This window comes from Telopea speciosissima, chromosome 8 (assembly GCF_018873765.1).
Source record: "Telopea speciosissima isolate NSW1024214 ecotype Mountain lineage chromosome 8, Tspe_v1, whole genome shotgun sequence".
NCBI lineage: Eukaryota > Viridiplantae > Streptophyta > Magnoliopsida > Proteales > Proteaceae > Telopea > Telopea speciosissima.
The window spans coordinates 58,021,882-58,049,264 of NC_057923.1; the positions used below are offsets into that span (position 1 = coordinate 58,021,882).

Here is a 27,383-nt window from a genome sequence, read left to right on the forward strand (position 1 = left end):
CATTGGTAAAGAAGATAGAAGACGTTGAGGAAAGTTGAGAGAAAGCCGTGATATCATTACACTTTGTGTCAGAGACTCAGACTTACTTTGTGGGTCTATAGGAGACCCTGAGTTGAGTTTTCATACATTGCTTTGGAGGTTGTAGGCACTGAATTTTGTTTTGTCACTCCCAGTGACGATGATAACTGGATAGGATCCACATCCTATACTTCCATGGGCTGTACTTCCATCCTATTTCCACTATTTCTCAGTGCACCACCTGTCTTTATGAGCATCCAACCGCTTGTATTGTATTAATTCAAATTTTTTTGAAAATCTGATGAGACCCTCTTTGAAGTGGTTTAAACCCCTAAACCAAACCTACTAACCGAACCAAATTTCACTTAAACCAAACCCATTTTTAATTGAACCATTTTCACCCAAACTAAACTCATGTCCGTTTCACTCATCCCTAGTTCATTTGAATGAAAAGCCCTAAAAGTTGCAGAACCTCTCCATTGCTCCATCGCTCAATGTTGTTCATATGCATCTTGTCTATGGCACCGTCTCAGACTATTGAAAACCCAAAGAGATGATGATGATTAAAGCTCTGCATTGCCTCTTCCATTTCTCCACAGCCTCGTTCCTTCTCTTCTTCCGAAAAATCAGTGTTGTGGGTATCCCAAGTGTTGGTTAGATGTATGAATGATTTTTTTTCCAATCGCTTTTCCCAGCTTTTGTAATATCTCTTCCAATTGACCACTTCATATCCAACAGAGAAAATGATCTCCTTCATACTTCCTTGACTTTAAGAGTCCTACGGGTCCATTAGCTCTAATACAACAGAACGCGCTTGCTGATATTGTGAATGGACAGCAGCTGTTCAGGACAACCCTAATCAGTATGGTCGAAGGATTTGGCTTCACTGTTGCGGTGTCAATTTTCTTTTGTTAAAGCTCTCTGGCTGGTGTTTTATAAATCTAATCTTGGTGTTCTAGTCAGCTTGTAGCTGATGAAATTCTTTTTCAAGCTCTCTGCTGTAGATCCATATCTTCAAAGGAGCCACTAAAATTTGCTCTTGTTAGGAAATTAAAGAGCTCCATTCACTGCTGGACTCTGGGCTGTGGAGGAAGCTTAATTAACCCGATCCACACTACACTTCAAAGAGCTTCGTTCCCTTCCCTTTCTTCTCCAACACTAAAAACCAAAAATGGGTTGTTTGATTGTCATTTTCTCAGCTACAATCAAGTGTGCTCTGTTTCTCCGCTGTACTCAATTGATATTGTGGATTTGTGACAGTAAATTAAGTTCAAAACCACTAACTGAAAAGGAGAACTTTTTTATATGGAAAATATATATATCTTCTCTAATCCTAAGAATACTGCAATAACATCTATTGACCGTTGTCCTTCAACATAGTTTAATGGTGTATTATGGGTTTGGTTTACTTAAAATCAAAGAAAACCATTGCTTAAGTCTTGTGATATCCACTCCAAAAGCCAAGGAAAGGAAAGAGCTGAACACTGAAGTCTTGACAAGTCTTTTCTTCTAGTACAGCAGCTGGAGAAAAAAGACATACTACAAAGACAATGAGCTTTATACCAGCATTTTATTGTGATTCAAGTAACTTTCTTGCTATGAGCCTTACCATGTGTGATCCTCACAAGGGATTTCAGACTGGGCCTAGGTCATGGTAAATTTTTTCAAGTATCCACCATGGCTCTCTGCAACTCAAGAGATCCTAATCTCTTTTCACAATGCCCTCTTCTCCTTCACTTCCAAATCTCCTCTTCTTACAGTGACCCTCAACAGTCAACACTACTGTAAATACTGTGGTTGAAAGTAAATAAAATCTTGATTATGAGTCCACAAAGCTTGATTTATAAACACAAACGACCTTGATTAATAATCCTGAACTGACTTGTTCACCAGATAGTGGTTAAGAGAACTGAAACTGGCTGGAATCTAACAAAATTTTATATGTAGATAGTAAAATAAAAAAAGAATACAAATCACAGTCAGCAACTAACTGATCGAGCCTATGATAACTGAGTTTTCAAATAGAGCAAGGAAAGTGGGCTGTATATAGATAGATTATCATTTCAAGATCCCCACTTCTATGTTTGATATAGAATATCATTTCAAGATCTTCACTCCTGTGTTTGATACTTGCAGGGTGGTGAATGTGAAAAATGAACATTGAGAAATTCTCTCTTATTGCTTTGGTGAATGTGAAAAATGAACATTGAGAAATTCTCTCTTATTGACTTTATATTACCAATCATCATTGCTTGAGGAGGAAGAAAAAAAGATGAAAAGAAATTTCCCTCTTCAGGAATGAGCATGGAAAAGCAGGGATAGAGACAGCAACAAGAGCATATTATTCCTAACACTTGGAATTCCATGATTTTGACCCACCCAATTACTCATTCACTCAAGCCCCTTAATAGAACAGCAAGGATAGATACAACAAGAAGAGCATATTATTCCCAATATTTTGTTGTTTGAAATAACTAAGAAATAAAAGGGAAGTACAAAAAAAGGACAAAATTAAGCAGAGAATGAACAAAACCCAACTTCACAAGCTGCAATCCTTGAGACCTGATGGATTCGAACCAACATAACCTAGGAAATAATTCCTAGGTGCTCTTCCATTTTGAGCTAAGGCCTCAACCTATAAAAAAATGAAGAATTTAAAAAACTGCATAGATCTCATGCTTCCACCAGAGTCACCCTATCCTCCATCATTATAGACTAGGCTAAACCATCCTTGTCAACAAGTTAATTTTATTCTAGCCATCCCAGCTGCTTATTCAGTTTAGGAACACAACTTTTCAAACTGGTTGATAACTGAATTGATTTTAGTAGCATAATCACAATGCCACACCCTTGGCTTAGAATACAAACTCTCCACTGTTGACAACAACCTAACAGAATAGTATCCCCCAACTGTCCAAATTCAGAAGCAATTCCAACTTTTTTTCAAGCCATTACCTGTTCTGATTTATAATATCAACCCAAACACATGTGCTCAATGATGTTAAAAAATCGTATGAAAATACTGCTCAAAACAGTAGCCATAAACAATTAGGTATCCGTGGCAAATAAAGGTTGTTGGCCTTTGAACTCTATTGAAGTCTTCGTTCATGAGTTCCATGAGCTATTTGACATATTAATAAGCTCTCAAGTTGAGGAAGGAGGGGGAGTGGGGAAGTCAACAAATAAAAGAGATGACAGAAGCTCTCTTAGGATTTTCTAATTGGCATGATTAGGATTAAAAACATTGGAAAGAGAAGGTGCTGCATCAGTGAATCAAGAATTTTTATTAACCTGTCATATAGTTAATTCAGAGCTACAGAGGTCCACCGAAACCCTAGAAAACGTTCTTCTCGATAGTCACCGTGAGAATAATTTTGGTATCCTAATTGAATCTCTTACAACACTACCATCGAAAACAAATACATCTAATTACTAAAAGGTGAAAGGTTATAGCCAAAAAAATCATCTTGAGCATCAGAAGCCTAGAAATAGCAATTAAAAGAGTTGTACAGAAACCAATAATCCTATACCCTTCCCTTGAGGAATCAATAAACCAGTCAGAATATAAATTTATGAAATTTTCAATTGAAGACTATCACTGTAATCATGGAGGAGACATTTTCTAGAACAACCACGAGCATCTGATTAGAAACCCCCAAGTTTGAATGAGACTTACATTTTTGACGACTCAGGCAGCTTGCAGCAGGAAGAAGCTGAGCTCTGAGTTTGAAGCCCGATAAGCTCTGATTTTTCGGAAGAAGAGGAGAAGGAACGAGGCTGTGGAGAAATGGAAGAGGCTCTATAGAGCTTGAATCATCATCATCTCTTTGGGTTTTCAATAGTCTGAGACGATGCCATAGACAAGATGCATATGAACAACATTGAGCGATGGAGCGATGGAGAGGTGGCTTTTCGTTCAAATGAAATGGGGATGAGTGAAACGGAGATGGGTTTAGTTTGGGTGAAAATGGTTCGATTAGAAGCGGGTTTGATTTGAGTGAAATTTGGTTCGATTAGTGGGTTGGGTTTAGGGGTTTAAACCGCTTCAAAGAGGGTCTCATCAGATTTTCAAAAAAATTTGAATTAATACAATACAGGCCGTTGGATGCTCATAAAAACAGATATCGCATTGAAAAGTGGTGGAAGTAGGATGGAAGTACAGGATGTGGATCCTAACTGGATATAGACAGACATCAATATCTCTTTTCAAAAATTTTTGCATTTGTATCTCAGCCATATCACCTTCAAATCTTTAAAAATATCTTAAAACACAAATTTTATCAAACTTTGTTTTTTTATTATAGGAATGATGGGACATGGTTAGTAATCCATAAAAATGGATAAATGACATCTGAGGTACCAACGTTATGAGAAATTGTTTGGTGCCAAACGTTTGTAAACTCATCAATTTTGAGTACCTCAGGTTTCATAATTCATAATATGGTGCTTGCTAGAAAAATGCAGAATCGGGTTTTAGCTCTTTCACGCAAATGATTGAGTTCCAAAATCATCAGCGGATTAATCTCCAAATGTTGCTTGCTCAATTCTACAAGTAGATGATATAACTATTATTGTTATACACTCGATCATACGAACGATCAAATGTTCGAACAGAGACTTTAGGTTTTCTTCCATTACCTCGTGGATTCTGAAGTACCAAGAGAAAAAGTGGTATTAAGAAAAAACCAGAAGGGATTTTGTCGCCTCCATTGAAAGAGCTTCGATGATTTTAGACAAGAGTAGACCGAGACCACCGACATTCACTATTCACTTATTGAGACAATTGGAGAAAGAATTGGTTTTATAGGAATAGCAGACGTAGGCCCATAGCACAGCCTGCGATCAGGCACATAGGGGTAGGGCGTAATGATCACCCTGCCCCTTATATAGGCTGCCAATGTGTCTGGGTGCAGGTTGCGCTGCAGTACATAGAACATTCTCCCTAAAAAAAAGATAAATGACACCTCGAGTACCCAACGTATTAGAGTACCTCACGTCTAGTAATATGTCCATTGAGGTACCTTGTTTTGTTATGATCTCAATTTTACCTCTCCCATCCATTCTTTGCCCCTGCTACTTAACCTTGCAAATCGGCCCCCACCCCTAATCCCAGTCGCATACTTCTCCCTACCCCCACCCTACCTCTGTCGCCACCCATCCATTTGTTCCTTCCCCAACTTCCCAACCCTGCGGTACAGAGCACTTGATCCACCTCTGCAACTCATAATTATAAGCCTAGTCAGATCGAATTCCAGATCTGGCCGTGTAGAGAAACTCGGTCCATCAAACTAAACTTAAGAGTTGAGTATTGTCAACCCTAAGGGTGTTGATGGGTTCGGTTTTAATTTTTCTATTTGGTTCAAGATACAACATGTGGAAACCAAAACCCAATATGAACTATTTTTCATAACAAAATTGAATTGACTCGGTTTGGTTTGACTCGATTTGTATTCGTTTGGACCCTATGTCAAGTGTTTGAACCAACATTTCACATTTTCACCAACAAAAAAAGCCCTTTTCTTTGTTAAGGCCATAATCCACCAATTTTTTTTCTTTCTAATAGTAAGGAAAAAAAAGTAGAATTTATTTTTCAAAGTAATTAAAACATTAAGAAAAAAAAATTAATTTGGTTTAACAATGAGTAATTCGATTTAGACCACATAAGAGCACATAAAATTACCGTCTTACCCATAATGAAATAAAAAATGTTATTCATATTGATGTTTTTACACGTGCTCTCTTTGCCCCCGGTTGGAGTTGGACAACTTTTGCTTTTTTAGATAAGAGGCATGTTTAGGGGGCATCCAACCGTTGGATTATGCCCCACAAGTCCCTATCCCTAGGCATGCATCGCCCTGGGCGCTGAGCTCCCTCGAGAGGAGCCGGATCCATCAGGCAGTGTGATGCGAGCCCAAATAAATATCTCGCTTCCCAACATTGGACACCGAATATCCCTCTCCCGTCTTGTTGATGCTCTCTCCAAACTCTAAAGTCAAAAGTTGAAAACCCAAAACCATCGCTAGCCAAAACCCTTGGAAACCCAATATTTCGGATAATTTTTCTGTTGGTATAAATTTTGATGGGACTTATTTATTGATTGTTCACTAGCCCTTTTAATTTCTTCCACCGCAGAGTGTTTAGCTTCGGAGCTCAAAATTGGAATCGATCTGATCGAATTCTATCATTTATAGTCGTACGAAGCTAGATTTTGATTGGTATGCCTTTGGTTTCGTGATCTTTTCAATTTCTCAATTTCTAAGTAATTTTGTTCTTGAACTCATTTGTATTGGATAACAAACTATTCTGGTTGTTTGAGCTTTTCAGAAATTTCTGTTGTGTTTTCACTTATTTAGCTGTTTTGTTTAATGGGCAATTTAGTGTGGAGATCTGTTGTTCTGCTGATTGAAATTCGGATATGTTATTTGATTCAAAGTTTCGTTTCCGTGATAAACCCTTTTACCCGTCTCCTATTACTGTTTTTTTTAGATTGTTTTTTGTTCTTCGATCGACTGTTAAGTTGTTTTTATTTTACTTGTTTATTGTCTGCTGAGTTCAGAGAATTTTATGGAGGCAGCATTTAGTATGCATTCTAAGTCGATTTCGCATTCTTGGGTGATACAAATAGGTGTTTTTATCGCCTGAGAATGCGAAATCAACCAAGTTTGCATTCCAAGAACGCACACAAAACACAGCCCAAATTACACCTGTTCCACAATGCCACTCTTTGTTCAGTGTTCCATTAGTTTATTTTGAGTTGGTGTGAGAGTTGGTAGTTCATGTTAACTGTGTTTGGGGTTGTTGTTCCCCAATGCTCTTGGGAGCTGCCAGTCATCAAATGGAGATGCACTTAACTGATAGAAGGCAACAATTTTTGCTTTTGATTTGTGGCAGTTAGCCTATTTCCTGTCATTTCTTTAAAGAAGGCCTTAAACATTTTAATTTGATCCTTGGTTCTTACTCAACCTAAGCCTTTTCCCAACTACATGGGATCTGCTACACCGATCCTGTTTTGGCATTCCACCCTGTTGAAAGCCAACTTACAACGTGGTCAACCCAAACCTATTTATATCCTTTCAGAACACTTCTTCCCAAGTAATTTTAGGTCTACCATTTGGTCTTTTCAGCTCCACTAGTCTGCATTACTCGTACTTATTGCCACATTCAAAGGCCTCTGTTGCAAATGCCCATACACATCAAATATCTCTTCTTAAAGTGAACAAGTGCCTAGCACACTTGGTAGCATGTGGTGTTCGGAAGCCCATTGCTACCAGGAGGTCTTGGGTTCAAGCCTCCTGGTTCACATCTCCCCTCCCCCATATATATATATATATATATATTGCTTGTAGTTTTTCCACTCATCCTTCTCAAAACCTTCATCTTATCTACACTTCTTTAATCAGATTGCTTTATTTCAAGCAATCCTTATTTTCCAAACTTTTCAATACCTATAAATTTCTCCATATTGTACACCTTACTTCTGTTCTGTTGCCATTCTAAGCAAAAGTTGTACCAAATTTTTTTGGCTTTTGGGCATCTGTCGCTATATTTCTGTCAACGTGATGTTCCTCACTTTTCTAGGACTCTTCTTTTCTTCATAACCTTGACACTATTTGATAGGCTTTGCCGCTTTGGTATGTGTTTGTGTTGTAGTTTTTCCACTCATCCATCTCAACACCTTCATCTTATTTACACTTCTTTAATCAGATTGCTTTATTTCAAGCTATCCTTATTTTCCAAACTTTTTTCCACTCATCTATCTCAACACCTTCATCTTATCTACACTTCTTTAATCAGATTGCTTTATTTCAAGCAATCCTTATTTTCCAAACTTTTCAATACCTATAAATTTCTCTATATTGTACACCTTACTTCTGTTCCGTTGCCATTCTAAGCAAAAGTTGTACCAAATTTTTTTGGCTTTTGGGCATCTGTCGCTATATTTCTGTCAACGTGATGTTCCTCACTTTTCTAGGACTCTTCTCTCCTTCATAACCTTGACACTATTTGATAGGCTTTGCCGCTTAGGTGTCTCTTAGAAATTTCTGCTATAGTTGCTCGAACTCTATCGATGCTTTTGCACCGGCAGTCCCAAGTTCATATACTGGAGCATTGGGAGTCACAGGTTGGCATTAAAGCCAAAAATTTTGGCATGGATTGTGAAAGTTTGCCATATGTTGAACCTGGATTTGTGTAGCCAATCTCAAATAGTTGGGACTTGGGATAAAGCTTAGTGAGTTGAGTGGGGATAGCTATAGTTTTCAACATCTATTAAAACTCTGTAGTTTTTATCGGCATTAAAATCATATAAGTTCGTTTTGCAGGTATTTACATCAACTTTTGGCTGGAGTGATTAAACGTCAATATGGCACATTTACTGTCAACTTCTTGTTCTTTGAAGCCTTCAGCCAACATAAAACCTTGCTCTAGACCACTGAATCAATGTTCTGCTACTTATCCAACTTTTTTTACAGTACAAACTTCCCGATCCCCGTTTAAAAGACTTGTTTCACAAGAAAAAAGAACCCAAAGACCCTGTACTGTCTATGCAACTGCAGCTCCTATAAGCCACGAAGCCCAAACCAAACCCAACTCTGGCTCTCATCTCAGCATCACTGAACCAACTAAGCCGAAGAGGGTTATGGTCATTGGTGGAGATGGCTACTGTGGGTGGGCCACTGCCCTACATCTCTCCAATAAGAATTATGAAGTTGCAATTGTTGATAGCATGGTCCGCCGCCTCTTTGATCACCAACTTGGCCTTGACTCCCTCACCCCTATCTCTTCCATCCATAATCGCCTCCGCCGTTGGAAAACTCTCACTGGAAAAACCATGGAGCTCTACATTGGTGACATCTGTGACTTTGAATTCCTAGCAGAAACCTTTGACTCCTTTAAGCCTGACGCACTGGTTCACTTTGGCGAACAAAGATCAGCTCCGTACTCAATGATTGATCGTTCTAGAGCAGTATTCACACAGCAGAACAATCTTATTGGAACACTTAATGTTCTTTTTGCGATAAAGGAATTTAGAGAGGAATGTCATCTTGTGAAACTTGGGACTATGGGGGAATATGGAACTCCCAACATAGACATTGAGGAGGGATACATAACAATTACTCATAATGGACGAACAGATACTTTGCCTTTTCCAAAGCAGGGAAGCTCATTCTACCACCTGAGCAAAATTCATGATTCAACCAATATAGCCTTTACTTGCAAGGCTTGGGGGATCAGAGCCACTGATCTGAATCAAGGAGTGGTCTACGGGGTCAAGACCGATGAGACTGAAATGCATGAAGAGCTCTGCAATAGGTTTGATTATGATGGAGTGTTTGGAACAGCACTTAACAGGTTTTGTGTCCAGGCTGCTGTTGGACACCCAATTACAGTATATGGCAAAGGGGGACAGGTATGATTATGAGGGTTTTCCCAGCCCCGCATTCTGCATTATCATGTTTGCTTTTCTTCCAAATTCTTGTTTTAGAATGAACTAACTGGTAAGAATCCATGGCACTGGGGGGGAAGGAGGGGAACAAGACAAGAAGGCAAGAGAAGAGGATAATATGCCATTTCAGGGCCCACCCTGAGTTCTCCTTTGCCAAAAGTCGCCCTGGTCAAATGATCCTGAACACCTTAAACTTCTTATTCGACCATTAAAAAAAAGGACAATGGCTTCAAACCCAGAAGGTTATAATTCAAATCAAATAGTTATGAACATCTGATGGGACTCATTACCGGCATATCCTCTTGGAGGGATTTTTTAATTGAATTTATGAGCTCTCTTGGATCTGTCATATATAGGAACATATTTGTTCCTCCTATCCTTATCGTCCCTAGAGCACTTATTCTGAAACGTAATCAATCTTTCCCTGATGTGACCTCAATTATGCAATATTTTCTGCCATTTATTAAATCATGGGATGTCTCGGTCAATAAGCCAATATATTCTGTGATTCTGACACTTGTACCCTCCTTTTTTACTTTGCAGACCCGGGGATACCTCGACATCCGAGATACAGTCCAATGTGTTGAGCTTGCTATTGCAAACCCAGCACAGCGTGGTGAGTTCCGGGTTTTCAACCAGATCACTGAGCAGTTCTCTGTCAATGAACTTGCCGCACTTGTCACAAAAGCAGGAAAGAAGCTAGGAGTGGATGTACAAACCGTATCTGTGCCCAACCCACGGGTGGAGGCAGAAGAACATTATTACAATCCTAAGCATACCAAGCTTATGGAATTGGGCCTGAAACCACATCTCCTCTCTGATTCTCTTCTTGATTCGTTGCTCAATGTTACCATCAAGTACAAGGATAGAGTTGACACAAAACAGATTATGCCAAATGTTTCTTGGAGAAAAATTGGAGTGAAGCCAAAGACAGTTGCAGCCTAATTGGGTAGCCATTAGCATAGGATTCAGTCAATATGAGAAAGTTGACGACAGCCTTGTTGTTTTATTCTAATATAAACATGTATTACCTGTGACATTTTTGGGGTCTGTTGTTTGGTGAAATTCTCACTCCAGTCAGCCTGGTGAGTCAACTTGCCTGAATTAGTTGGATTTTTATTCTCTGCCATTTAAATAACAGATTGAAGTTCGTCAGTAACTAATGTTTGGATGGAAATTTTTCTTTTCTTTTTTCTTTTTAAATGAGAATGCCTGGATAAAACTTGATTCCACTTGAACTACACACAGTTTCCCAATTGTCTGCAACTTGAATTTTCTCAACTGTTTGCTATATTGAATAATTGGACAAAAATCATAAGGGATTACTACGTTATCTGGGCCTGTCAGGTCATATTGTCTGAAGATGTTCCCTCACGGATTGGAAAGGAAGATGCCATTAACAGGAAGAATTAGGTTGGTCGCAGGGAGTGGAGGACTACATCTTGAAGGGAGCTATCTCTCTTCATGGCGGCTTTGAACTCTTCAAAGGTGACCTTTCCATCAGTGTTGGCATCCATTCTTTCAAATATCTCATCTAGTGTGCCAGGTTCTGTGATATCTCCTGGAAGGCAGTCCTCTGGCAATGCCTGCCCAGTTTGATATGTCCTGTTAAGATCAATGGAAAGCAAAAAGGGGATGGATTCAAAGGTAAGTGAAAGGGGAGAGATGATACCCTGAGCATGGATGCCACTTCGTCTTTGGTGATCGATCCAGACCTGTCCGCATCATACATCTAACAGCCAGAAAAAAGCATAGGAGTTCAGTTTTAGTTCCAGAAGAATTCATCTTTGAAATCGGATACTGTAACAAAAGGGTTAAAAAGGGAGGGAAAAAAAAGTGGAAGAAGCATAACTAGTTTAGACTTTTGAACGAAAGAAATCTCAGAATCATGATAGGGAGGACCCTATCTTTGCATCATTCATGTGTACAGATGCAGGGAAACATGGAACCAGCCAAGCTATGTTGTTTGTGGAAAGTTTACCCAATTTGATGATGGTAAGTAGGTTACTGTCCTATTTAGATTTTCTTTATACTGGATCATTTCATAAATATTTTCTTTTAAAAAGAATGTGAATTCTACTACACTACAACCAAAGCTAGAAGTAATCAAGGCGTTTCATTGAGGAAAAACAAGTGCATTTAAAACTTGCTAATGAGATAAAATTAAGATGAAGCATCTCCTGATTATATAATTTTGTGAGGAACAATAAAATATTGCTATAATAGGAACAAAACTAAGTGTAATTTAGTTATAATAGTGAACCAAGTCAAATTTGCTTTTAGAAATAGACGAATATCTATATAAAATATATTGAATTTTGTTCCTTTTTACTTTTCCTTTGTTTTATGTTTTTTGGTTGCGGTTGGGGGCAAATATCAAACATGAATACAAGTTCCTAGATTATTATCAAAATTGAAATATTTAGTTTCAGAATTGAATTCTAACCTACTGATCTTGTTTTGTAAATTTGGTGACCATTGAAGTGCTAACAGTTGTTTCAAACATTATAGCATAACATTGTGTGTGTGATGACAGGATCTCCTAACAAAATTTTAAAAAAGAAAAAAAATATAAAAAGGGAAAAAGAAAGAGAGAAAAGGCTGTGGTCATCTGATCAGATTGATTTCCAGTTGCCAATGGATGTCTTCATTTTCATGTAATCTGAAGCTATGGAAAATACTTTGAACACAATATGATTAAAACAATTATAATCCTTCAACTCTATTCAATTTATTTCCAAAAGAAATTTTATGGAGAAGACATGTAAGGTCACCTGAAAACAAAGGTGAAGAGCATCATCTCCTTGTGAATGTCTAAGAGTTGAGAACCCACATAGTATCTCTCTCATGTCCACGGTCCCATCTTGGTTATTGTCAAATAGGTCAAAGATACGGCGAGCAAGAGGAAGCAGTGAGGACATATTCATTGCTTTTAGCACCTCTTCAAACTCAGATAATGTGGCGATAACACACTCTTTCCGTCTGCATTTTGGAGAACTTATTCACTCTTAGAGATTCAAATACTGCTGAACTAATGTTAATTACAAATCCTTTATTTTTTTGAATTCACAAAAGTTACATGAACAATTTCAATATGATAACTCAGCCATGATTTGTGCCCTAGATCCAGTACTGCAACACTTTCAAATTGTATGTTGATCTGGACTGACTTCACCAGTACAGATCATGTTGGCTGTCAAGTGGTTTATTCACTGTACTAAATGATAGGTAATAGTGTACTTATATTGGTGCCATCTCACTGAGAAATAAAGACTTGGATTTTTGAAAACTGCTTAAACTGTTTGAATGTTGTCAAAGTAATCAACTTCCAATAATGTTTACAGGTTAGTTCCTCACCATTGATCATCTTCTTTTTTGTTAGGGGTTGGTGGGGGTGCAAAGAATGCATTTGTACAGATTGCTCCCATACAATTTGCTAGCTTCTGGTCTTTTATAATACACCAAAAGCTAATAATAATGATAAACAACTGAAATTGAAAGATCCTAGCATTCTACATTCTCTGTATTCAATCATGCTGAAGTCAAATTCTTGATATTTCATCCATAAAGGTCTCTCTCTTTTGGTCTTGATATAATTTTAAACAACTATACCAATCACCAGATATACTGGCAGCCGAACTCTTCGGGTGCAGTTTGAACATACAATAATCAAATTACTTTTGTGTCCCAGCTGGGAGGAAGAAAGGGTATTGCCATAGTCAAGCAAATTGACTTCTTGTCAATGGCTCTCTAGACATATTTAGGGGTGTTCTTCTCCATTGCTATGCCTAGTGAAAATAACACTTAACTATTTGCCATATGGTAGTACATGGGTTTATTCATGTAATAGAGGACCACAAACATCTCATTAGTATAATTTCAGCTTAAAATGAGTAAAGAAATTTGCTAAAATAAAAGACCCATTTGTATTTTATATTCATCTCCATTTGATCGCATTTTGGTAATTTTACTAAAACTTTGAATCAAAGTTTGAGATACTCTTCCTGCTTACTTTGGACTAAAATTCGGCTATTGAGATGTATAGGAGGAGGTCCTTCATCATATGGACTAACCCATGTACTGCCAAGTGACAAATATTGAAACATTATACTTCACTAGGCATAGTGATGCAGAGGAACTAAATTTAGATCTTCAAATTTTCACAATCAGGGTCATCTAATCAACAAGGAGCTTGTCAAAGGAGATAGGTCTTGAGTGAATGTGGACACTCACATATTCTTGAAATGCATCCTCAACTTCTCAAGTTCCTCTGGTGTAAGATAATGAGACTCTAAAAGATTTCTTAGCCTCTTTGTTCGCAACATTACCGTGCTACTCAACAGGCTCGCTATCCCAGCTGCTCGAAATTTACGTCGGCCATTGAAAGAATGTAATCGAGAAACGATTTCGGCATCCATGAGCTCCTGCTTTGCTGAATCCCCTATGACCCAAGGATGCAAAAGAATCTGTTTACAGATTGAATGGGCATCATCAGTAAATTATTAAAGTCAGTTTGTGGAAAGGAATGAGAAAATCAAAACAGGGTGATCAATCTGGAGATTTTCATCTGTTCAGTCGCAATATGACTTTTGTACTTCTTTATCCATCCTAGTTTCTTGAATTTTTTATCCAAACTGATGCAGATAAGTTACCTAAAGGGTTTATTTTATTGTAAATAAGCCTGGGCTGGGTTGGGTTATGTATGTGTGTAATCGCACAACAATATTGAAGAACTTCAAACTTTGAACTCATAAAACTGTATCTGAGCCAGCCAATGGCTCTTATAAGCTATATATAGCTAACTTAACTTAGAATTCTAATTTAACGACGAAAAACAAATCAAATTGCTAAGAAACAAAAATAAGAAGCAAACTAATAAAGGAATCCTTCTCAACAAGGTGAAAGAATTCAAAGTCCATTAAACATCTTAAAAATAAAAAGAATTAACTACGCCTAATCCTATATGCCTACCTTTTACCCATTTTTTAGGTCCATTAAAGTGACTCATTACAATAAAAACACATGGAATCAAAGCCTCAACACATACATAACCCAACCCAAGACTTATTTCCAATAAAACAAACCCTTTGGATGACTTAACTGCATCACAAACATTGCCAACTTCATCCAGAAAGTGATCATATCATACCTCTTGAGCAGTTGGTCTTTTTTGAGGATCAACAGTCAGAAGGCGGGATATCAATTGTTTTGCTGATGGAGAAATGGTTTTCCAAGTAGGGTCTTTGAAGCTGAAATCTCCCTGTGAAGAGATCAATTGAATAAACTACAAGGGAGATATCATGAAAAGGGAAATTAAACTTGGGACTATGGTAGAGTGACAATTCTGCACACAACCGAAAGCAAAAGGAAAAGGACTTACAGCCAATATGAGTTGCTGTTTTTGCCGAAATGATGTAGCTTGGAAAGGTGGATCACTGAAATATTGAAAGAAGAATCATTGAGATTCAAGAAAAAAAATGTTTCAAACCAAGTCCAGAAAGAGTTGCTGACATACATACCCAGAGAGAAGTATATACAGAATCACTCCCAAAGACCACATATCAGTTGCACATGTTACTTTTCCCTGAGATAAGGTCTCAGGTGAAACATAATCAATTGAACCAAACAACCCAACTATTGGTTCAGTGAATTCCTCCACAGAACTCACTCCAAAGTCCATAATTTTCAAAGGTGAATTCTCACTATTGTTCAAGAAAAGGCAGTTTTCTGGCTTCAAGTCATGGTGGACGATATTGGCACGATGAAGGGCACTTAATCCATTGGCAATTTGTCGAACCATTGCTGCAGCTTCTGCTTCTGAATACTTCTCTTGATCCACTATTCGATCGAAAAGCTCACCCCCAGAGCACAGCTCTAGTACAAGGTGGACACCATTTAGGTCTTCATAGAGATCATAGAGGTCAATCACATTTGGATGGGGTGTCACATCTTCTACTATCTTCCTCATAACTGTAATCTCATTAATCAGCAAGGCATCTGAAACTGGTAAATTCGTCTTCCCTTTTTTAGTTTCTTTTGAGGCTGTGTTGCTCTCCTCCCTCAGACTTTCTGGTTTTTGCACAAAACTTCCGAACCTCTTGAGAGTTTTGATAGCTACCTGGGATTTGCGTCCATTGGACTTGCAAATTCCTCTCCTCACAACTGAAAATCCCCCTCCACCAAGAACGTCCTTGACATAATAATCGTCCGATACTTCCCTTGTTTTTGACCTCATGATTTACCCAAAATCTGATAACAAAGATCACCAGAGTTCTTGATATTTCTTTACTTGTTCACGCCGAAACAAAGAGCTGTATTCTTAAAATTAGAACCTGATAGTAGTTCAAAAACAGAATCAGAACTACAATGCAAGAACCTCGCCCATGATTCATTTTGGAAATCATCCAAATTACATTATGCCAAGAAAGAAAAAAAAAAGTAACAAAACAGGACACTAATTAGGAGAAACCCAATCCTTCACAGAACACAGTAGCTGAAAGCTGGAGATCTGAAAACATTAACATCAATGTGTTATAGGGTAAACCAAATGATAATTTGTGACAATGTCACTAAATAACAAATATATCACAGGTATCACCATTGATTATAACAATTCAATAACCAAATGAAGAACAATGTTACAAAGATAACACAAAAAGCTTTAAGAACACATCCAATTTCCAACTGTTTCAAGGAAATTTTTTTTTTGGGGGGTGGGGGGGGGGAGGGGGGTTGGGAAACCACGGTTAATCACCAAAAACCATTTAGAAACCCAAGAGAGACCAACCTTAATTAAATATCATCATCATCAGAAGAAGAAGGACGAGAAACAGGACTGGTTATTGCATAGGTTAAGGTGATAAAAGGAAAGAAACCCATCTTACAGGTTAGTGACAGGAAGGGATTGGAAGTTGACGTTGATTGATTTCATTCCTTGATCAGTTTCAGCCATTAAATTACAGCCTTAAAATAAAATGGAATGCAGGTGGAATGATGTGCAAGGAAATGAGGGAAGAAAACTGGTCGGCTTGGAGCCGAAGAAGAGATAAGAGAGAATCCCCTAACCTTAGCACTTCCATGAAGATCTCTTCTGTTTCTGTAATCCTTTCAGAGACAGACAGAGAGGGGGGAGAGAGGAAGACAGAGAGCCGTTAAAAGATGAAGAGTTTGTTATGAGGATATTTTTGTAATTGAGAGAATGGTTGATGGGCCTAATGGCCAATGGATCCTCAAAAGACCTATGACTGGAGGTCCATAAAGCTCCATGAGCCCACTGGACCCAGCGATTGTCCTCCACATCCAAAAATAAAATGAGCCCACTTGTGAACTTGGTTTTCTTTCAATTAGTTAATTCCCTTCATGAGACCTATTCTTTTTTTTTTTTGTTGGTAAATGCAAATTTATTAGAAATACACCAAGAGCTCATGGATGCCAAACAAGGCCTTCCTTGCCAAGGAGTCAGCTATGCTGTTTAACTCAACATGGGTGAGATTTCTACCTTTCAGGGGGTCATTTCTCCCCATCTTATATTTGGGTATAGGAGCTACGCTCCTAAACAATGTACTTTTTCTTGTATTTTAATAGGGAGAAAGAACATTGTCTGCCACTATAACATACGCTAGAACCTCCTGTGTTTATCTCTCTCCTCCTATAATAAGGACAAATATGTCATAGGAGAGAGGAGAGAGATAGACCTAGGGAGACACTACCGTAAGCAACACAACATGACAACATTCTTTCTCCCATTTAAATATATATAATGATGTGGTGCCTAATATAAGAAATAGGGTGGATGTAATAAATTCCCAATTATAATTGGGTTACATCAAGGATCAATTTTAAACCATTATTTGTTGCCATTTATCATAAATGAATTAAAGAAAATTTACACATATCATCCCTCAGGTTTGACGAAAGGATATTTTCACCCCCCAAGTTTTGGAAAATTCTGCATACCTCCTGAGGTTTGCAAATGGTAACAAATAAGCCTATTCCGTTAGTTCATGACTAATACTGTTAAAAATTAGACTTAAACCGATGGAATTACCCTTTTAAAAAGAACCCAAAAAAACATAAAAAAACAAAACCTGCAACTCATCTACCCCAAAATCGATTGGGGAAGTTGAGTTGCAACCTGCTAAACCTCTTTTATTTTATTTGTCTTCTGTTTCTTCATTGTTTCTTTCTTCCCTCCCCTGTTCCTCCTTCCTCGGGTTTCTTGTTGTGGAGTGTGGGTTTGGTTATTCTGTATGATGTTCCTTTTTAATTGGGTTATGGGGTTTCTCTGGAATTTTGGTTAGGGTTCTTATTCGATTTGATGGATTGGAGCTGGATTTGGGTTCATTTTGGCCAATTATGTACTCTATTTGGGATTATTACATATCGATTCTGCTGTATCATCGTGGTGGATGTCTTATTGACTTGATTGGGTTCTAGGGTTTCACAGCGCAGGATTTTTATCATTTTCTGCTGTGTCAATTCTTTAATTACTTGAATCTCTTCTGCTTCTGCCGATCAAAAAGAAAAAATTGGAAATGGTTTCAAATTAGTTGCAGATTTTAAGTACAATTCTTGTGATCATTTGTCGATGTTCTTGTATTTGACCATCATGTAATCTTCTGACGAATTCTCTGTATCTTTGTAGACGGTTGTTCCACTCAACACATGGATCCTCATCTCCAATTTCAAAATTGCTTACAATCTCCTTCGCCGGCCGGATGGCACTTTCAACCGCCACCTCGCCGAGTTTCTAGACCGTAAAGTCCCTGCAAACACCACCCCTGTTGACGGAGTCTTCTCTTTCGACGTCGTAATCGACAAAGCCACCAGTCTCGTCACCCGGGTTTAACGACCAGCACCAACCGATGCAGCTCAGCCGGGCATTATGGAACTCGAAAAGCCCCTTACACTGATGTCGTCCCTGTCATAATCTTCTCCCATGGAGGAAGCTTCGCTCACTCCTCCGCCAACAGTGCCACCTACGACACTCTTTGCAGGCGACTCGTCGGCATCTGTGATGCGGTAGTGGTCTCCGTAAACTACCGCCGTAAAACCTGTACCCTTGTGCTTATGATGATGGATGGGCAGCTCTCAAGTGGGTAAGCTCCAGGCCATGGCTATGGAGCGGGAAGGACTCTAAGGTTCACGTGTCCTTGTATGGAGATTGCTCTGGAGGTAACATGGTTCATAATGTCGTGATTACAGGTGGGTTTTTTGGGAAGATGAGTTGCAGGTGTTTTTTTTTTTTGGTTTTTTTAAGGGCAATTCTGTCAGTTCAAGTCTAATTTTTAACAGTGTTAGTCATGAACTGGCGGAATTGGCTTATTTGTTACCGTTTGCAAACTTTAGGGGGATACGCAGAATTTCCAAAAACTGGGGGTGAAGATATCCTTTTGTCAAACCTCAGGGGTGGTATGTGTAAATTTCCCATGAATTAACCAAAGACATTTAAGATTAAGTCCCTTAGTATATGTTTTTTGCTGATAATATTATTTTGGTGGACAAGACAAAAGTTGTGATTACCGTCCGGTTAAAATTATGGCGATCAACATTGGAATAAAAAAGATTTAAGACAAGTGGAACAAAAAACAAAGTATATGGTCTACACATAACTTTAGTACAATAGGACAGAGTAAGATTGATTTCTCCATAAAGATGCGAAGTACCAATGGCTAGACGGTAAGACCCTATGCATAGTGAGAACCAATCATGAGGTAATGAAAATTGATGATAGGGAGATGCCGCAAAGTGATTATTTAGGTATATGAGATTAATCATAAATAAATGACGATGTTATACAGCGTATTAAAATAGGACAATCATGCAACCCACTATGATGTATGGTGCGGACTGTTAGGTAATTAAGAAGCATCATGTAGATAAATTCAGTGTAGCGGAGATGAGAATGCTGAGATGAATGTCTGGCAAAACTAAGAATGATAAAGGTAAAGAATATCATATTGGAGCTGATTTAAGAGTAGCTCTATCAACATGATAGGGTATGAGAAAACCGTTTGAGGTGGCATGGTCATGTTCAACGGAGACCTTTGGATGCTCCAACACTAAGGAGTGTTTTGATTTAGATTCCAATAACTAAAAAATCCTAGACAGATCTAACACGACCCTAAGAGAAATAGTGAGGAAAGACATGCATAGTTTACAGCCTTGTATTAATTATAACCTCGAATAGAGCTGATTGGAGAGAAAAGATCCATGTAGCTGATTGGATAAGACCTAATTGAATTAGAGTAATACAAAATTTTCCAAGCTTTGCAAGTGAAGTACTAAACAATAATAGTTTGGAGCAAAAGGATGCTCTAACAAATAAGGATATAAATGTAGAAATTATACACTAACCAACCCATTCAGCAACTGAAAAGCAAAATTTGTGGCTTGAAGCATTAGGTTTCCTCCACAGAACAGGAAGGGTAAGTGTGGATTGGAAAAGAAGGATGATTAAGAAGCACATCAAGAATTGCTTGAAATTCCCAATCCCAACTCCAAAAGCCCCTTATTCTCCTCAAAGCACTACAGTGACATCTGATCCCAGAATGAAGAACGGCCCAGGAAATATGTTGGTTCTGTAAAAATTGCAAAGGGCAATTGAAAATCTGCAAATAATTTCCTTACAGGCCATAATAATCATTAAGAACATAGCACAACAGGGAGAAACTGTTATAGCAGCAACCAAGGTTTTATTCCCTATTCATCTTATCTCTTAATCAGTTTGAACTAAACTGCTCTTGGATGAACAGCAACTGGTGAGAAATGCCAAGTCACATTTAGGGATAAGAATAAGGAAAAAAACAAAGAAAACCTGGTAGTCTATAGACATGCAGAAATTCAATAAGGAATTCATTTTTTAAAATTTTGTATTGTGATTCAGTAAAATAATTTTGGTTAGAACTATTTCCTCTTGTTTTTTAGTAATTTCCGAAAATATTTTCTGTTGAAATAAATGGAGCCTTAACTTAGTGTGTGTGTTTTACCATAATTAATATAATTAATTAAGACTAACAACTAATAGGTGTACATATTTCTACTTGTCAACCAGTAGAGGATCATAAGCAACCTTCTACCTCAATTACAAAGGATAGAGACATCAATAATTATTCTCCAATTATATATTCTTTTATGAATTCATAATACTATACCATAGATCTTGTTCAGCAGAAACAGAGAACTTGTGTGCAACAAAATTTCTCCATGATAGGGAATAGTTCTGGCATTCTTCAGAGGAATGATGTGTTCAAGATTTGTGCGCCTCTGTGTGTGAGATGATCTCTTACAGAGATTACTCTTGCAACTAAATTCTTTCTCTCACTGCATTCAGTTTACACGAAAGAATATAAACTTGACCACGTGGCTATATCAGTCCACATTTACTTCTCTCAGAACTTTTGCAGCATCCTCGGGAAAAACAGGATTTATGTGACACCCAGTTGCCATCTCAAAACCTGCTATAGTGGTTAGTTGGGGCACAATCTGTAGGAACCAGTGGGAGTATGAAACTTGAGAGACTGCAGCCTGAAGTGGAGAAGTGTGAATCATGAAGTTGAATGGTGGGTCGTTCAACTGACGTGATAGCTTCAACAGCATGAGCTTCAACAGGCCCCCAAGATCTACTGCCTGTCAATAACATTGCATTGAGCGGGGCATAGTCTAAAAAATATGCACAAAACATAAACTTAAATGTGTGTATGGTCTCACACTAAGGCTATAATTGACTGTACCATTTATTACTGAAATTGAAGTAACAGTTTACAGTTGACAGTTCTAAAATCGTTCAAAAAAAAAAAGTTTTAAAATCTTGATATATGCATAAATCTCTACTTTAGTCATCAGAGTTTGTAACTTATGAGCATCCACCGACTTCTTTTACATGCATACAGAACTCAATCTTGCTTCCGTCTATTAGTAGGCATTTTCTTTTTTCCCCTCCCACCCAAAGGCCCTGACGGCCTTGATACAATTCTTATACAATAAAAAGTGTCGAACAATGACCAAGTTACAAGAGAAAGCGTGCTTCTTGGCATCATTGAATTTTTTGGCTAGGCGTCCCTCTTGACTTAAGACACAGTTTATACTCAAGTGTTTAGTCTATCTACACTGGGTTTCTCTCAAGTGTCATAGGTCGAGTCTATGCAATTGAGGAGTTGCTTTGTGATTGTAGACATAAGACACACCTCCACAGGGTGATCCGTCCTTTCTCCTCTGCCATGTTTCATAGCTGCCGGGTGAGGGGTTGATGGATGGATCTGTTTCCAGATGATGTGTCTCGGTAGTAGGTCCAAAAAGGATGCATATCACATGAGGTGAAGGTGAAACTCGATCCCAAATCTGGGCATCAGCAGGCCAAAGACTTTACCAGCAGAAGTTGCCCGCACGTTCTATTATATTAGGTACTCTGTGACCACTTAGCTACACCAGTAATCTGCTTAATCCATCCCCTCCCCTCCCCTTCCCCCTCAACCCCACCCACTCCACGAAAACACATATTGTACTATTAAACCTGGGAAAATGTCCAAACTGAGTTTTACTGTGATGAACTGTAGCACGGTAACACTTTTAACATTGCCATGAATTACAGAATTTCTTAGGGGTGAGGATGTGAGTGAATCAATAATTTTGATAGTATTAGAATAAATGGATGAAGCCCACATGGATCAAAAAGATGTATGAACAGTTTGTTGTTTACCTTCTCATTATCTAGTTCATGGAAATGAGACAAATGATCCTTTGGAATGATCCAGATCTCAAAAGCAAATGAAGCTGCAAATGGAACCACCGAAATGAAGTGGGTTGACTGTTTGATTAAAAGTTCCTCAGGTTGAATCTCACAGAGGCTACATTTTCCTGTCCTATCAAAATACTCCTTCATACTGTCTAGCCGGACAGAAACAGAGGGAGGAATGATGGGAAGAGCAATGATCTGACTGTGTGAATGACTAAGAGATGCTCCAGCTGATGCACCATGATTCTTGAACACCTGAAAATCATAAAACCCATATCAACAAAAAGCACGACTCCATCTACCAAAGAGGGCGGAGATTAAAGATTTAACCAGCACAGAGAGGAAGTCGGGGGGGGGGGGGGGAATACACAATGAAGCTGAAAGATTATGCCAAGCAACTGCTCTTTTTCTTTTTTTTTTTCTTTTGTCTTTTACGTTGCCTGAATTCCATAAAAAATGGGGAGGAATAAGAAAGTCAAGAGGCAACAGTTACTCCTTTTAAAACAAATTAGGGCACGGGAGGAAAGAAATTAAATTCATATAGAGAGAAGTAATGCCCAAGAAAGTGAACCAGTTAACAGCAGAACATTCCCAGAAAATGGTAAACGAAATTAAATAATAAACACCAAATCAAATAACTTTATTTAGCTGAATCAACGAGGAAAACACTAGAACAATTATATAAGAGATCCCCAAACCACAGATATAAATGAGGACAAGAAGAAAATTTTGCAGAGTGAGAACCAAGGATGTTATTTGTGTATTGAACAAATTGTTAGTTCAATTAAGCCTTATCTCAGTTTTAATAATGACAAATTCAGTAAGTTCAAACAAAGGACATTTACCTGAGCATATTGTATTGATTCGTGGCACTCAAGCTGTTTAATCCTCTCCTTGTAAGCAAGAAGAACCTCACCAACTTCTGTGCCAGAGAGATCAGACAATTGAATGGCGTGGGTGGGAGTTTCAATGACCACGTCATGAAATCCAAATCCACTTAAAGTGCACTGGTTTTGGGCATTGGGTTTAGGGTTTTGAAGCAGTTGCTGTTGTCTTTCATCCCTGCTGAGTGCTGGATAGAGGTTTTCAATGACTCTGATCTTCCAATCAGATGTCGAGTCTCTAGGGATCCGAAAGATCTCTGGTGCACACTCATGTTCATTACCGGCACAAAAAGGGCACTTCGATGCATTATGGTTAGGATTAGCAGGGGATTTGGATTTGAAGTCAGATGGTCTTTTGGCTCTGGCAGGAGAGAAGACGACCCAACAGTTAAACACTGTATCCTTCCTGATTTCAGGATTTCGACTTGACGCCATTTACTCCTTGACTCACGTAGCAGGTTCAACTTTCACTTCACATGTCACAACAGAATTAAAACCAATGGTTCACTAATCATAGCACCGCAAAAAATCAGAGGTGTCATTTTAGTTATTTCATAATAAACAAAAAAATAAAACAAAATAAAAGTTTTTAGATGCTTGAATTCTTAGAGACATTAAATAAATAAATCTATTTATTTACTTATTTTTTAAAAACTTATTAGATACACTAACCAGAAAACCATCGTCTCACCATATTGTTTGATGTATGAAGAGCAGGAGAGTAGCATTCTTGCGCTGATATGGCAACCAGATAAATTGTAGTGGCAAGGTTTTAAAACGGATCTTGCTTAAGTGGGTATAATGAAAATAAGAGCTAAACTAAAATTAAGATAATTAATTTTCTTCAAAATTCAGTTTCTTCAAAAATTTAAACCCTAATTGCTGATTTTAGCAGCAGTAGATGTAAATACACATTAGGTAGCAATGGATGAGCCATCACACTAAAACATAAATCATACAAAGATCAAAAATTTTCTGAATGACCCTAACTTATTTAATCACAAATAAATCTCATAGAGGTAAATGTGCCTCCTATTTTAACACTGAAGATCAAAGAAGGTCAATCAAAAGACAGTCTAAATGCACATTTGATTTCTAATTTCACCATTTCTTTCTTGAGTAGCTAAATATGATAAAACTTGTTAAAGGAAATAAAGAAATAATAATTGATAAATTCTATCTAAATTATAATTTTCCCAATAGCCACAATGACTCTTATGACATTTTAAGGGCATGCTCCTTTTACATTAGATGAGTTAAATACCACAAATTAACTCATTATCCTGTTAGAGTGAAGCTGGAGAATTTTTAAAAGCAATCAAAGTCCATCCCTATCACAATCTCTCGTTTGGAGATTTTAAGTTTGATTTAAAATGATTTCCCAAATCAAAAGTCAGGGTAAAACAAAAATTAAGATTTTCTCCTCTCAGATGTCATAAAACTCCACAGGACACAAAGCGACAATCAAGAGATAGATAGATGAGTAATCGATTTGGGAAAAACTTAAAAAAGAGCGAGCAAAACCACATCAACCTAACTTTTTTTTTTTTTGTTAAGCATACATAAAGTGAAAAAGAAGAAGAATCTTTATACGAGAAGAAAGAATGGTTAAATACTAACCTCTAAATTAAATTAAATGGGGCTCAACCAGAATAGAGATCGTTCATCTTCTTCCCTAATTTCTCTACAGTGACTCTTATAGTCTTATACGCTTTGGGATTGGAGCTGTGCCGAGAGAGAGAGAGAGAACGAAGTGTTCAGATTATAGAGGAAAATAAAAGAAGAGGCGGCTGTGAGTCATAAAAATGGAAGGAATATTCGACTTGGAAGTTGGAATTCAGAGATCGCCAAAACAAAAGATTGATTGGTGAGAAAATAATAACAGAGAAAAATGCAAAGTGGAAATGAATTGATCGACGGCCACTGGACGCAGAATCGATTCTTCGCTTAAAAGTTCAAAAACAAAGAAGGTAGTGAAATTTATTTGGGCAAGAGATCGCTGCTTCACTGTGTTTGTGTAGCCCTTCCACCAGCGTGGGGGCCAGTAAGAGTACGCAGGGCATCAACATGCATGATATTTTTTAGAGTAAATTACTCCCCCTCCCCTCGATTATGCTCTAATGACAAACCCCTCCCCTGGGTTTTGGGTAATGACTCTCCCCTCCCCTGCATTCCTTAGATTCTATCAAGTGTACCCATTCCGTTAAAAAGGGCTGTTAAGTGTTATAGAAAGACTATATTACCCTCTGACCCCCTTCTTCTTCTTCCTCCTGCAACTCTGTCTGCAACTTTGTCCCCAATCGGTTGATTCAAAAATAGAAGATATAAAATCAATTTTCATTATAAATTGATCATCCCTACCCATTTAAAAGGAACACTACCGATCCATAACTCATCGTCTCTCCTCTTCCTACTTTCAGATGTCCATTGAGGATTTTATGTTATCAGTCTCTGTTTCTTGTCAAATCTTTACTAATCTCAACAAATCCTATCTAATTCGAACAAACCCAGATTAGATTCTTTATAGGGTCTTTTTTTTTCTTATTTATTCCTCAATTGCAGATCACTCTGTAGTCTTTATAGATGGAATTCTCTTTCATAGGGCAGCATAGAAGAATTCCAGAACCACAGGGTTAGGAATTAGAACCAGATTAGAGAAAGTTGATAGTCGGAACAAATCTGGTTGGGGCTGAACCTGGTCGATACGGTCTAATTAACAGGGATAATATGAGAGTAAAATTTGATTACAATGCAGTGGCTGATTTGAGACATATTGAGGTTTCCTGTTGGAGTTAGGAAACTTGAAAACCCAGATGGAAAACAGAAATTGGTAGCAGTGATTTAAGGGCTCAAAACAATGATCTAGTGATTAAACAATAATATGTGCAATTAAAGAAATGACTGAAACCAGATTCAGAAAAATCAGAATTGAAGAAGTAGCCTTGAAGTAGACTTGTGGAATATCAAACAGAAACCTGAAGATTATACAGAAACGGAATCCTTAATTAAAGAGGCAATTCAATAGCTGGTTGCGAAGGAAGAGAGAGAGAGAGTTATGATATTGGAGTAACATAAAGTAGGGCTTAGCTTCCAGTTGTGATTGGAGTGACTTAAACTATCTTCCTCACTTCACCTCATCACCGTGACCCACTCCCTTTCCAAGACTCCCAAAAATGAAACCCATCTTCCTCACTTCACTTCACCTCCACTCAGACGATCTTAATCGTTTCTTCTTTCTTATCTTTTCTGGGTCTCTTCTGTTTGTCCAAATTCACCATAATTCTTCTTCGTTGGGAACACCCAGATCAAGAATGTGGTGGTTTATTTCTCCGGTGACCTTTCCGAGGAGATACGTCAGATTCGGGAAGCCATTGAAGGTCTGGATGTTGGCATTCTCATTAACAACGTCGACGTTTCCTAACCCTATGCAAGGTTCTTTCATGGTGGCGGCGGCGTTTCCTAGAGATGTTTTTAGGGTTTTGATATGGTTAGAGGGAATTATTGGAATATCACAAATATATGGGCATTTTGGGGTTTTATTGAATATATTTAAGATGATGTCATCACTTAACAGTCCTTTTTAACGGAATGGGTACGGTTGATAGAATCTTGGGAATGCAGGGGAGGGGAGAGTCATTACTCAAAACCCAGGGGAGGGGTTTGTCATTAGAGCATAATCGAGGGGAGGGGGGAGTAATTTACTCTATTTTTTATTTTAAGAGGGGTTGGGTGGCAATTTCGTGAATTTTTATTACCTACGATTCCCCTGTCCTGTACGGTTCCTTAGTGCCTCTAATAAAAGGGGGTAGACCCCACCTGGGTAGTGTGTTTGGTCAGGGGGTGGAATGGTCATTTCATCTCCCTATGAGAGGAACTGCACAATCGTACCAGTTAGCGAACCTCAGGGGATAAAGGTCCCAATTTCGTGGCCGCTTGATAACCTTACCAGAAACAATTTCTGGTGTTTTTCCATTCTGAGAAAAGGAAGAACACCCAAAAACCGCTTGATAACGAAGTGTTTTTTGTAACTTTTTTTAAACATAAATCAAAATTTACGCTCCCTAGAAGACTTTTGACAGAACATGTCCAACATGTTCTGTCGTTTCTTAACATAAATTTGCAAACTTGTTCCAAATAAAAGTCTCAAAATCCAAAACCATGGAGATGGCCTTCTTGTTGCCGGTATGAATTATGAAATACCCTGGAGAGAATATCGAATGAAGAGCTCTGCAACTGCAAGTTCGTCCTGGAAGCTCCGGCCATCGTTTATCCTCTCTCTCTACAATCTGGTTGTTGCGATCTG

General features: G+C 38.1%; 3 protein-coding genes and 1 pseudogene across 5 annotated transcripts; 2 read left to right on the plus strand and 2 right to left on the minus strand.

The window, feature by feature from the left end:
• The first annotated feature begins 6,134 nt into the window (after nt 1-6,134).
• LOC122671312 (UDP-sulfoquinovose synthase, chloroplastic) lies at nt 6,135-10,702 on the plus strand. Of its 2 annotated transcripts, XR_006334334.1 has the most exons (4): nt 6,135-6,233; nt 8,340-9,427; nt 10,007-10,491; nt 10,523-10,702. XR_006334334.1 is itself a non-coding variant. In XM_043868453.1 (3 exons), the coding sequence occupies exons 2-3, from the start codon at nt 8,381-8,383 to the stop codon at nt 10,406-10,408; spliced, it is 1,449 nt and encodes a 482-aa protein (XP_043724388.1). In that variant the 5' UTR covers nt 6,135-6,233; nt 8,340-8,380; the 3' UTR covers nt 10,409-10,702. The 2 variants fall into 2 exon arrangements, 1 of the variants encoding a protein (XP_043724388.1); XM_043868453.1 differs by having other exon boundaries at nt 10,007-10,702.
• Nucleotides 10,665-16,588, minus strand: LOC122671311 (calcium and calcium/calmodulin-dependent serine/threonine-protein kinase-like). 2 transcript variants are annotated; one of them, XM_043868452.1, is made up of 8 exons: nt 16,529-16,588; nt 14,983-15,795; nt 14,844-14,898; nt 14,613-14,723; nt 13,697-13,929; nt 12,238-12,445; nt 11,136-11,195; nt 10,665-11,049 (listed from the first exon to the last, which is right to left on the minus strand). In XM_043868452.1, the coding sequence occupies exons 2-8, from the start codon at nt 15,696-15,698 to the stop codon at nt 10,873-10,875; spliced, it is 1,560 nt and encodes a 519-aa protein (XP_043724387.1). In that variant the 5' UTR covers nt 15,699-15,795; nt 16,529-16,588; the 3' UTR covers nt 10,665-10,872. The 2 variants fall into 2 exon arrangements, with proteins under 2 accessions (XP_043724387.1, XP_043724386.1); XM_043868451.1 differs by having other exon boundaries at nt 16,348-16,546.
• Nucleotides 16,589-16,891: 303 nt separating this feature from the next.
• LOC122672483 lies at nt 16,892-20,743 on the plus strand (annotated as a pseudogene).
• A 13-nt stretch (nt 20,744-20,756) lies between these two features.
• LOC122638275 (ADP-glucose phosphorylase) lies at nt 20,757-24,750 on the minus strand. Its single transcript, XM_043831159.1, has 4 exons — nt 24,701-24,750; nt 23,042-23,599; nt 22,161-22,451; nt 20,757-21,091 (listed from the first exon to the last, which is right to left on the minus strand). Exons 2-4 carry the CDS (start codon nt 23,513-23,515, stop codon nt 20,834-20,836), a joined length of 1,023 nt encoding a protein of 340 aa, XP_043687094.1. The 5' UTR covers nt 23,516-23,599; nt 24,701-24,750; the 3' UTR covers nt 20,757-20,833.
• Between the last annotated feature and the right edge of the window lie 2,633 nt (nt 24,751-27,383).